Source organism: Ipomoea nil, unplaced genomic scaffold (assembly GCF_001879475.1).
Source record: "Ipomoea nil cultivar Tokyo-kokei standard unplaced genomic scaffold, Asagao_1.1 scaffold0382, whole genome shotgun sequence".
NCBI classification, from domain to species: Eukaryota; Viridiplantae; Streptophyta; class Magnoliopsida; order Solanales; family Convolvulaceae; genus Ipomoea; species Ipomoea nil.
The window spans coordinates 729,499-741,559 of NW_017616810.1; the positions used below are offsets into that span (position 1 = coordinate 729,499).

General features: G+C 33.0%; 1 protein-coding gene across 2 annotated transcripts; it reads left to right on the forward strand.

The window, feature by feature from the left end:
* Positions 1 to 7,019: 7,019 nt before the first annotated feature.
* On the forward strand, positions 7,020 to 11,843 carry LOC109171902 (TMV resistance protein N-like). Of its 2 annotated transcripts, XM_019320991.1 has the most exons (6): positions 7,792 to 7,865; positions 8,259 to 8,357; positions 8,448 to 9,546; positions 9,635 to 10,060; positions 10,156 to 11,076; positions 11,183 to 11,843. In XM_019320991.1, exons 3-6 carry the CDS (start codon positions 8,608 to 8,610, stop codon positions 11,765 to 11,767), a joined length of 2,871 nt encoding a protein of 956 aa, XP_019176536.1. In that variant the 5' UTR covers positions 7,792 to 7,865; positions 8,259 to 8,357; positions 8,448 to 8,607; the 3' UTR covers positions 11,768 to 11,843. The 2 variants fall into 2 exon arrangements, with proteins under 2 accessions (XP_019176535.1, XP_019176536.1); XM_019320990.1 differs by lacking the exon at positions 8,259 to 8,357 and having other exon boundaries at positions 7,020 to 7,865.
* Positions 11,844 to 12,061: the final 218 nt, after the last annotated feature.

Genomic DNA, 12,061 nt, shown 5'->3' on the forward strand with positions numbered 1-12,061 from the left:
AATTTCCAAAAAAATTCTTTGACCAAATTAGTGATTATCCTGTGGACCCGGATCCACCTTGCGAGATGGAATCAGGTCCAAAATATACAATTTAATGTTCACAATTTTGTAAAGTGTAAATTGTAAATATTTAATTTATAAATTGTGTAATAAAACATGTAGGATGTACTATTCTTAGAATCTATACTATCTCTTCCCATATGGCTTCACAATAGTTTGTTGTGGTTGACATGTGATATTAGAGCAATAATTAATGATATCATATATATATATATATATATATATATATATATATATATATATATATATATATATATATATATAAAAGTTATTTTATGAAACAAAAAACCCTAACATTTAAAACATATCACGTATTTTTTTGAATTGCAGGCTATGTTCAAGTAAATTCTTTCCTATCACTTCTTGTGTTTTTTGCTAGAATCGGGTTTATTTTTTTGTTTATATCTTCATTTTTTTGAATTGCAGGCTCGTTTGGCTCCGTGGTTATACCAGGCTTCTAAATGTAAGACAAAAAGAATAGACAAAAACCTTCACCTTCCCTTAGCTCATTTTGTTTGATTTCATTTGTTGGAATAGAGTTTACTTTAGAGGTCATGCCCCAGCTCAAATCTGAATCAATTGTACAGTCAAATACTATGGTGTATTTCGTAAGTTTAGCTACTCATTAAGTTATTTCCTGAGTTCCTCAATGAAACATTCTTGAATATTTTGTAAATTTATTTTGTAATATACTATCTATAGAGAGTATTTTGTAAACATTGAGTTACTGATGGAGTATTTGTAAATTTAGCTATTCGAATTGTGAATTATTTGTTATTTTTTTTTAAAGGGTATCCGCCATTGTTCTTGAGCTAGGAGCAGTAGCGGATACCAGCCTTGAAAAAGAGAAAAAACAATACGCGACTACTCTTAGATAAAAACAGTCGTGGAGACCCTTTTAAAAAAAAATAAAAAAAAAAACAAAAAACAATACGCGACTATTCTTAGATAAGAATAGTCGCATATGACTCAACATTCCGCGACTGTTGTACAACCGTGGCGGAAAGTCCAACCCTTTTAGTAGCTATGACATATGCGACTGTTGTACAACAGTTGCTAAATGCCATTTACGACAGTAGTAATGTTTGTTGACGGATGATTGAAAATGATCATGCTACAATAATACTAGGAACAACATTGAATATTCTGGAAAAAAAAAAAAAAAAAAACTAAAAATAGAAGTTCACCTATATAAATCTAGGACTAAAATGGATATTAAGTCTTAATTAAATATTTAATCTCTGGGTTTGAATGAGTCAACAATGAAACAATTCATCAAATTATTTTTATTTAAATTTCATTTCAGCATTATGAAAAGCTTACCTGATGGAAACTTGGAGAAAATGCTAAGCGAACATAATTTTAAAAATAAATGTAATCAATTAGATATTATTTTAGAACAAGATGTTAATTAAGCACTTGCGAATAATAGATTAAGCTATTTGATACTTCTGCAAATTTCAAATTATTAAAATTCGAACTTTTATTTTCCTTCAAGCAAAATTTTGGCATTCCTCTTATTTTGAGCAAGGCCAACCTTAGCCATGTGCGGTCAAGATCAATAGTTATGTTGTGCAACCGAATGTACCATGCGCATGGTGTATACGATGCAAAACGACGTCGTTTTGACTAAAAACGCGCGTCCCACTTAAAAAAAAAAAATTCAGGTTCAATTCTCGGCAATAGCATTATTGTGGATATATAGTTATGAATTTCTGGATATATAGTTATAAATTTGTGGATATATAGTTATGAATTTATGGATATTTAGTTCATTCATTGTGGATATTTAGTTCATTCATTGTAGATATTTACTTCATTCATTCACTGTGGATATATAGTTATGAATTTATGGATTTATAGTTATGAATTTCTGGATATATAGTTATGAATTTGTGGATATTTAGTTCATTCATTGTGGATATTTAGTTCATTCATTCATTCATTGTGGATTTTTACTTCATTCATTCATTCATTGTGGATTTTTACTTCATTCATTCACTGTGGATATATAGTTATGAATTTGTGGATATATAGTTATGAATTTCTGGATATATAAAAATGCTATTGCCGGGAATTGAACCTGATTTCTTCTTTAAGTGGAACGCGCGTTTTTTTTAACCAAAACGGCGCCGTTTTGCAACCGTATGCACCTTGCAAGGTGCATTCGGTTGCACAGCATAATTTGCAGGTCAAGATGATGCCACCCAATTTTTTTTTTTTAAATGTATATAACATATTATTTTTATACTTAGTATTTATTTTACTAATGTTCATGTATTAGTTTAATTTTAATTGCAATTGAAAATATGAAACTTTGAAAGAAACTAATATCAAAAATTTGTTGAATAATTTTGTATTTAAATGTGCATGAAGAATGTTACTTTTATGTTAAATTTTGAATTTTATTTTTCTTAGTTGAATATTTTATGTATTATATTTTCACAAAATTTATTTAATAAATATTAAGTTTTTATTTTATATTTAGATTTATTTAATAAAAATAAAAATTTTAAAATGGAACCAAATTCAACTATTAAACATGACTCCTATTTTTTTAAGATTAGCCCCGCTTGATTGTGAATGGAAACATTATTGAAATTTCACCTTTGATTCTTAACCTTTACACGGTTTGATTTCGTTAAAAGGTCTAATGTATGATAAAAGCCTTAATTTCTTCTCTGCTTCTAACATATTACCTACCGACAAAACAAACATCTTGAAGGAGAGCTTCCATCAACACCGGCCAGAAATGAAATTTAAAAAAGAAATTTCGTCTCTTACACATATCAAGGATGAGTCATCATTAAGGTCAATGGATTTCAACCCCATTATATGTAAATGCGGGAAAGTGACCAAGTTAAGAAACTTTTAGACAGGTAATGTGATTGATAAATATTAAGAATATGTGTTTCTTTTAGGGGGGGGGGGGGGTGGGGTGGAGTGGGGGTTAATGAAATACTTAAACTTATTGGGGTATGTAACAATTTTGATTTAACAATTGAGTATATGAAGAGTGTAGAAATGTGTATTAATAAATAATAATGATAATTAATCCATAATAATGAAGTTAAAGTTAAAGGCCACACGTACAAATCAATCCGCGTTTGCGTGTCAAATGGATCGGAGTATTCCTCCCCTTGCGCCTTCGTCACGATATTGCTTAAATGCATAAAAATCCAAATTAGTATTCTTCTGCATGTAATCAATTGAAATAAGCTTTCAGGATAAATAACGTATCACATCCCAATGATGTATTACTCTAACACAAGTGCACTAGCTTAATTAAAAGGAAGTAGAGTTGAGAAACATGAAAACGAAATTAATAATTTAAATGTTTGAAAAATATAATTATATCACGACTAAATTGATAATTGAATTGTGCCCGCATTTTATATTTTATAGATTATATGTTCATCACATCCGATACACTCGCACGTGTGGGCTAATTGCTTTTTTGACGGGCTAAACAACACATTGACATAGTCTTAACAAGTTCATTCACGTGTGTGGGCCAAATACTTTTTAATGGGTTAAGCAACAAGTGAACTCAAATTTCTTTATCGGGCAATTGCATAGATTCAAACACATGATTTATTGTCTAGGTTTAACTCTAATACTGAATTAAAAAATGTATTATATCAATCTGTCACAACTAAAATGTTAAACTAATAGTTAGATTAAATGTTTACATTTTATATATGTAATGCTCAACACGTTCTCTAACGTGTGCGCAACAAATGCTTTTTGATGGGTCAAAGTGTCAAACAACACGTAAACATTGTCTCTTTTATTGAGTAGTGTGAAGGTTCAAATTCATAAACTTTTATCTATGTTTGTCTCTAGCTATGATATTAAATTAAAAAATGTGTTTTATTTCAACTAAAAATATAAATTAATAGTTGAACTATACATTTATTATGTATATATTATCATCAACAATATAATTAACTAGAATCAAATACATCATAAACAAATAGAGATTAATATATTAATGTAAATTTGTATATACAATGTATACATACCAAATCAACGTTTGATTTCGTTGTTGTCTTCTTGTTCAATTCAACCTCAAGTAAGGACAATGGTGTTAACGGTGCAATTGCATTGTGATGGATATGCAGATAAAGACGTTGTTTGGTAACTTAGCTTATCAGTTCATTTTGATTTATTTAATTATTATTAATTGTTTGACTTGGTTAAACAATCAAAACTAGTGCTTAATTAACTTTTTTTGTAATAACTTATTGCTTTAAAATGCTAAAATTCAAAAAATTGCTCAAAATAGCTTTTTCGATAAGCTTTTTGAGAAAGTCATTTTACATGTAATCAACTATCAGCTAACAACTAATTTATCAAATATTTTTCTTCAATTAGCTGATGCTATGAACTAATCAAATTCACTAACTTAATCAACTAACAATTATTTACCAAACATCGTCATAGTATATGGAGTTCCATAGGTACCAATCAAATATGTATTATGTGACTCCAACTCTCGATTTTGCTCTTAAATAAAATTTTTTTCTTTCCCCCTAATTTTTCATTTCTTAAAAAAAAAAAATCAAATTAGAAATTCATGTTAAATTGTTGTGTTTTTTTAAAAATCCAAAAATTCTATATCACTTCAATAGGAGGAGTAATGATGCATGCATGATGCAAGGTGTTGCGTATGATGAAGGAGGTGTGGTAATTATCTTGTTAAGTGGGGCTCTTCCACAATTAGTTTTAGTTAGATGTCAATTTACAAAGGACCCCAAATAGCCAGGAAGATATATATAAGATAAGCTTATACTAATTGACCATTGATTGATTTGGTTGTGTCATTAATATGCTCATAAATATTGGTGTTGAGCCATTTGTACACACATGTCTAATCTATACCTAGCCTTTGCAGTCTAATGCTTGGCATTTTGCAAAACCGAATTTGAATTTATTAAAAAATTATGTCAAGAGATTGTTAGAATCTTCTTGACCTTGGGATGTATATACACAAATAGAAACAAAAAACAAATGAGGTTTTTGGAAATGGCTTATTAGTTAAAGTACTTTGATTTGTTTCATAAACTTTAGATATTTGACTTAGCTACTTTCTCAATCTACTGATCCACAAAGAGCCAATACTTATTTTTCTTTTGAGAGAGTAACTTCGTACTACTATACCACAATATCATTATTAGCAACTAAAATGATTGTTTAGTAAACATCTTTTTTTTTTTTTTTTTTTTTTTTTGCTATGTTTGGCAAACCTAGCTGAAAATGTAGCTGAAAGCTGAAAAACTATAAGCTAGAAGGTGAAAATTGAAGAGCTATTAAGCTAGTTTTATTATGCATAAAAGTGTTTGATAAAATTAGTTTTTGATAAGTTGATAAAGGTAAAAAGACTAAAAAAGACATTTTCATAAAATTTAAATAGGTTTGTTTACATATTAAAATTTAAAATTTTGAAATAAAACTATTAGCATAATCATGATCTAGCATCCCATAATGAAGTGCATATGGGAATCAGCGACGGTGGCAAAGCGGTGGAGGAGAGAGGCTGTATATATATTTCGCCAGAGGATTAATAGACTTATGAACAAGACAATTGGAGTTGAAACTTTAAGGAGTTGTTGGGCGGTGAAGAGTTGCGGAAGAGGATGAATAAAAATATAGGGAAAGAGAAAATGTCAAAAAGGGTTTTAATAGAGAGAGTAAAAAAGATGATCATTTATTTAAAATAATAAGGATAAAAATGGAAAAAAAGTTAGAAAACTACTAGCTTATTTTTTAAATCTAAGGTAGCGTTTCAAAATAAGTTATTATTTTAAACTACTAGCTCATTTTTACCAAACAGAGCTTATAACTTATTAGTAGCTTAAAATAAGATATAAGTTCTTTAAATAAGCTATGATAAAAGAGCCTTTAACTTTTAATCTTTTTGGGGGTAAAATAGGCAATTTGATATTTGAACTTTATGTGAACAACAATTACAGTCTAACCATCAGCAATTATACTGTGGACCGCGATCCACAAAGCTTTGTAGCACGCGGTCTAAAAACGGCGCCGTTTCTTTAAGTAAAGAAACGGCGTGCCGTTACAGTTAACATAACACACATGTTTGGTGTATTAATTACCAACTGAAACTACAGTGTATCTATACTGACACGGCCTCACGTATTATTTTTATATTATCAAATGAAATTGCAATTGAATTGAAATGCAACTGCAATTGTGTTGAAATGAAACTGTAGTGTATATAAAATGAAACTGAATAACATTTCACATATTTGAGTGTATATTGTGCAATGAAACTGTAGTTATACCGAAATGATAATGTAGTTGTGTTTTAATGAAACTATAGTGTATGTAAAATAAAATTAAATAATATTTTCACATATTTAAGTGTATAAATATCGAATGAAACTGTAGTTATATCGAAATAAAATTGTAGTTGTGTTGAAATTAAACTGTAGTGTATACAAAATGAAACTGAATAACAGAATTACTTTTTGTGAAACGGCGCGAAACGGGTGCCGTTTCCTTTCATTAAATAAAATGACATCGTTTGAAAGCTCGTTGCGTAATCTATTATGCACCGCAGTGCACGATATAATTTGCGAAACCATATAATAATCTCAAGAAACCTATTATCTCTATCAATCAAATTTTTAAAAAAAAAAAAAAAAAAATGCAAGAAGCCCAATCCAATCCAAGACAATACAAACTGGGCCTAAACTCAAAAATACGTAATAATGCATTATTATGTTCCAATCTTCTTTGTGAATCATAGTCCAGTCTACGTTGTAAGGTGAATTATGGATATAAAATTTATGGGGTGATCTTTTCATTTTTCTTTAGATTTTATTATTGATGATGTTAAAAGAAATAGTTAGTACGTTTGGTGATATCTATTCTTGTTAGTTAAAAGATCTGCGAATTGCACTGTTCATACTCTTATTAGGAGAGCCCCGAGTCAGGTTGTAGTGAGTGGTTACCTGGACCGCCTTTGTTCATTGTGGATATTTTGGCATATGATTTAGAAATGTAATTGAGAATAGTTGAGCTAAACTTTAATCCAAAAGTTGAAACTTAGCTCAAGCACTACTGGAAAGCATTGTTCTTTTCTCCATGACTAAGAGTTGCAAAAGATAACTACGAAGTAGTTAGATTCTGTTTGTTATGGGAATATTTTTGTGACTTCCCTCTTCAATTCATTGAGGATCGAAGTTTCTTAATCAAGATTGTCAAATTGTGGTGCAAAGCAGTTGTTATCTCAATTGCAGGCAAGGTGTTTGTAAAATGGCCGCTGTGTTAGCTCAAGAAGCAGCTGCTTTCCGTAGGCGGTGTATCTACGATGTTTTCTTGAGCTTCAGAGGCGAAGACACTCGAAGAACTTTTACCGATCAGCTTTACAAGGCGTTGGTGGATGCCGGGTTGCGTACATTTAGGGATGACAATGAGATTGAGAGGGGAGAAAATATTCAGTCGGAATTGCTTAAAGGGATCCATAGAGCCAAGAGTTCAATCATTGTTTTATCTGAAAACTATGCTACTTCTTCCTGGTGTTTGGATGAACTTGTGGTGATAATGGAGAATCGGAGGAGTGGGCACGCTGTTTTGCCTGTTTTCTACCAGGTTGATCCATCCCATGTTGGAAAGCAAATGGGGAGCTTTGCAAAAGCTTTTGAACGACACGAGATGCGGTTTGTAGCTCAAAACTGTGAGGATGGTGAAGAGTGGGCTCAGAAGATCAAAGGCTGGAGGTGTGCACTCAAAGAAGTTGCACAAATTGGGGGGATGATTTTTCAAAATCATACAGAATGGTACTTTTGTTTCTCTATTTTCCAATTGAGTTTGACTTTAAGCTTTTTGAGTGCAAATCTGGTTGTGGTTCATCAATTTCCATCCATCTTCTAGATCCTATAATCACTAGATTTTTTATTGAGTGACTAGGGAAACCGCGTGCACGGGTTAAATTCCAGCTTGTATCCTAGCCGGCAAAGGACTACAAGGAGGTAAACCTATCTAGGTTGTTCATAGTTGATTGCCTCAAACTAAGAAGGCCATAGGCTTCTCCTTCTAGGAGTAGAACTTGTAATCTTGTGATTACTATGTCAACAACCAGACCAACTTGACAGGGTCTCCCTATGATCACTAGATTTGAAAATATGGTTGACAGGAAATAACACAAAATGTGAGTTTGATTATCTTTGTAGTTCTCATACTATCCAGGAAGACTAGAGAAACAAACCTAAAATGTGCCCTGGATTTCAAGTTTCGGTTTAGTGGTCAAGGCTCTAGCTGTAAGCTCAGAGGTTGATGTAACTATTGTTTCCTCCAATCCCTAATGACCTAACTTTCCTATCAGTTTTGATTATAAAGAATTCTAATTTTTATGATTTCAGGAATGAATCAAAATTTATTCAAAAAATCCTTAAAGTGATTACGGATAAAGTGAATAGAACTGTTCACAGCATTGCCCCTTACCTGATTGGAATCCGTAGTCGTGCTGATGATATCAATTTGTGGGTACAAGATGGATCGAATGATGTTGACATACTTGTGATGTGTGGAATGGGTGGGATAGGGAAGACAACCATTTCCAGATTCGTGTATATTACAAACTGTGATAAGTTTGAAGGAAGTAGCTTCCTGGCAAATGTTGGAGAAGTTTCAAAGAAACAGAATGGTATGGTTATGCTGCAGAGAAATCTTCTTTCTGACATTTTTAAGAGGAAAGAAGAACAAATATCCAGCGTTGATGAAGGGATAAGGAGAATCAGAGCTGCCATAAGTAGTAAAAAAATCCTCCTGGTACTAGACGATGTGGATCAACCAGAGCAGTTAAAGGATTTATTTGGAATAAGAGATTGGTTTTATCCAGGGAGTAAAATCATTGTGACTACAAGGAAAGAACGTTTATTAAGTCATGAGACTTGTAAGGTATACAAAGTTGAAAGTATGCTTGTAGATGAATCTCTTGAGCTCTTTTGTTGGCATACGTTTGGTCAAGCTCACCCTATCGATGAATATGTAGATTATTCAATGAAGGTGGTGGAACGATGTGATGGACTGCCATTGGCTCTTGAAATTTTGGGATCTTCTCTTGCGGGGAAACATCTTGATGTGTGGGAAAGTACTATTAAAAAATTGGAAGCCATTCCTAATAATAGAATCCTTGATAAACTAAGACTAAGTTATGACTCTTTACAAGATGATGATGATAGAAATATATTCCTTCATCTTGCCTGTTTTTTTGTTGGAAAAGATAGAGATTTTGCAATTGCAGTACTAGATAGTTGTGACCTTCATGGGGGAATTGGGGTCCAAAATCTTATCGAGAGAAATCTGTTGGCGATTGGTGAGCATAACAAACTTAGCATGCATCAATTGGTTCAAGATATGGGAAGGGAAATTGTTCGTCAAGAATCACCAAAAGAGCCTGGAAAGCGCAGTCATATTTGGCATCCTAAGGATTCATTTTATGTGTTAACAGAGAAAACCGTAAGGAGAGCATTCTTCAATCTCTGTTTTTTTCTTTTAAATGTGTGCCCAGTCTATCTTCAACAATCTAATATGTTTTCTTTTTAAGGGCACTGAAAGGGTTGAAGGAATCAAACTTGAAATGCAAATGCTCGAGGCAAATGAATCAGCCAAAGAAACCATCAATATGAATTATGGCAAAAAACGCAAACTTGCAGAGTTTCTAGGGAAATCTGAAGAACATTTGTCAAAGAAAAGTCAGTATGGCTTCTTTTGGCATTCAAGGGATTGTGCAGAAGCTTCAAATGTGCTAATCTTCACAAGTGATGCTTTCTTAAAAATGCAAAGATTAAAATTTCTTCAAATCAACTCTGCTAAATTAATTGGAAGCTATGAACAGTTTCCTAAAAGATTGAGATGGTTGTGTTGGCATGGACTGGAGTTGGAATCAATACCAAGTGATTTTCCACTGGAAAGCCTTATTGCACTGGATCTGCGCTACAACAGCTTCAAACAAGTTTGGAAAGGATCCAGGGTATAATATATGCCTCTGACACATTACCTCAAGTACTTGACAACTTCATTAAGTGACATCTTACTATGTTTTCTTTTCTTTCTTTGATGCCTTAGTTTCTCAGATTTCTAAAGATTCTGGATCTCAGCCACTCCTATAAGCTCACAAGAACACCAAATTTTTTGGGAGTCCCCAGTCTTGAAAAGCTGATACTTAAATACTCTACAAGTTTAATCGAGATTCATGAAACAATCGGATGCCTGAAAGGACTTGTTCTTTTGAATGTGAAAGGCTGCAAAAATTTGAGAAGGCTTCCAGAGAGCATGTGCTCACTAAAATGTCTTGAAACTCTTGTTATTTCTGGTTGCTCTAATCTTGACTGGCCAACCAACTTAGAAAAAATTGATTCGCTGAAAGTGCTGCATGCAGATGGAATTGCAATGAATCAAGTTGTCTCTAGGTCGGGAGTCCATCCATGGCACTCACCATATTCATTTTTATGGTCCTTAGTTGGAAAGCGGAACATATGTCCTAAAATTTCTCACATTGATTTGCCCGGTTCTTTAGTGCATTTAAGTCTTGCAAAATGCAATCTATCTGATGATAAGTTTCCAATTGCTTTCAGTAACCTCTCCATGCTGGAGAGCTTGGACCTGAGCAATAATCTAGTTTGCAGTCTTCCAGAAAGCATCAGATGCCTTAGAGGGCTGCGAAATCTTAAGTTTACCTCGTGCCCAAGGCTCAAGTCACTCATCGGGTTGCCTCATATATCAAAAAGGTTGAATGCAGATGATTGTATGTCATTGGAAAAAATATCTTACCAAGCAGAACTGGAAGAAGGTTTTCGCATGTTCTGTCGAGGCTGTAAGATATTAGCTGAAATAGAAGGCTATTTCAAACTGGAACCTCTAGAAAATGTCAATACCGATATATGTGGCATTCTAGGGTTGTCAAATTTGGCAACTATTAGAAATATTATGGTCAAGATAAGATCCAGATACTTGGCTAAATTGCCATGTTTGAAACTTTCTCCTCAGGTGTACTTCCCACCCAATCTTTGTTTCTGTGTACCTACAACTCTATATTTCTAGTGTATCTGCTTTCTAATTATGTTATGTCTGTATGACTCTTTATCTTTTTCAGATATTATATCAACCGGGCATCTTCACGACTTTTCTTCCTGGTGATTGCATTCCTAGCTGGTTCAACTCTAAGTTCACCTTTACGAGTCGGAAATCTTCTTTTACATTGCCTGCAATTGACAACTACAGGATCCAAGGTTTGAGTTTCTGTGTGGTGTATTTGTGCTCAGATGATAAAGAAGCTGAATTTACTGTGATTGGTCCATCCATTCAAATTGATAACAAGACCAAGCTCGTTAGCTGGAGGCTGCAGACACCGTATTTTGGAATTCCAAATGGTAAGGAAGGTATGATGTGTTTAAGTCATTGGAATTTGGGGAATCAGTTGCAAAGTGGAGATTTCTTGATGGTTTTGGTGCAAGTAGTTGGAGCGCTAAGATTCAAGGAGCTGGGGATCAAAATTTGGTACGTCGAGGAGCAGCAAGTGAATACAGGAGAATCAAGGTTTGAAACTGTATCAAAACATGCTAATCCATGTGGTGATGTTGTTCCTGTGGAGATTCCAGGTCAGCCCAGATATTTTCTCTGGCTAGAAAGTATGAGACTAAAGAAGCCAATGCAAGACAGATGTTTAGTTTCTGGGTAATCCTAAATGGCTCACCAACAATACTTGTTTCTACCATTTCCACTGTAAGCAAATTGGTACACTTCAAAATGTGGCATAGATTTTTTTTTTTTTTTTTGGGTAGACAAATTTGGCATAGATCTGATCTGCTGAGTTGAGAACCAATCATTATTATGTGGACCATGGTCTATACAAGTTGTATGGACCATATTTTGTCTACTGTAAAATAATGTACATTCAGTACAAAACTAATGTATATTCAGTACAAAAATAATGTACAATGTATTCAGGGGATTGATGGGGTGTGAACCCCGT

What these genes read in the sequence shown, in the direction of transcription:
- LOC109171902 (XM_019320990.1), top strand. Translation starts at nt 7,342, where the DNA reads ATGGCCGCTGTGTTAGCTCAAGAAGCAGCTGCTTTCCGTAGGCGGTGT. An exon ending in TTTCAAAATCATACAGAATG is followed by an intron (nt 7,866 to 8,447) that starts GTACTTTTGTTT and finishes TTATGATTTCAG; the next exon opens with GAATGAATCAAAATTTATTC. An exon ending in ATGTGTTAACAGAGAAAACC is followed by an intron (nt 9,547 to 9,634) that starts GTAAGGAGAGCA and finishes TTTCTTTTTAAG; the next exon opens with GGCACTGAAAGGGTTGAAGG.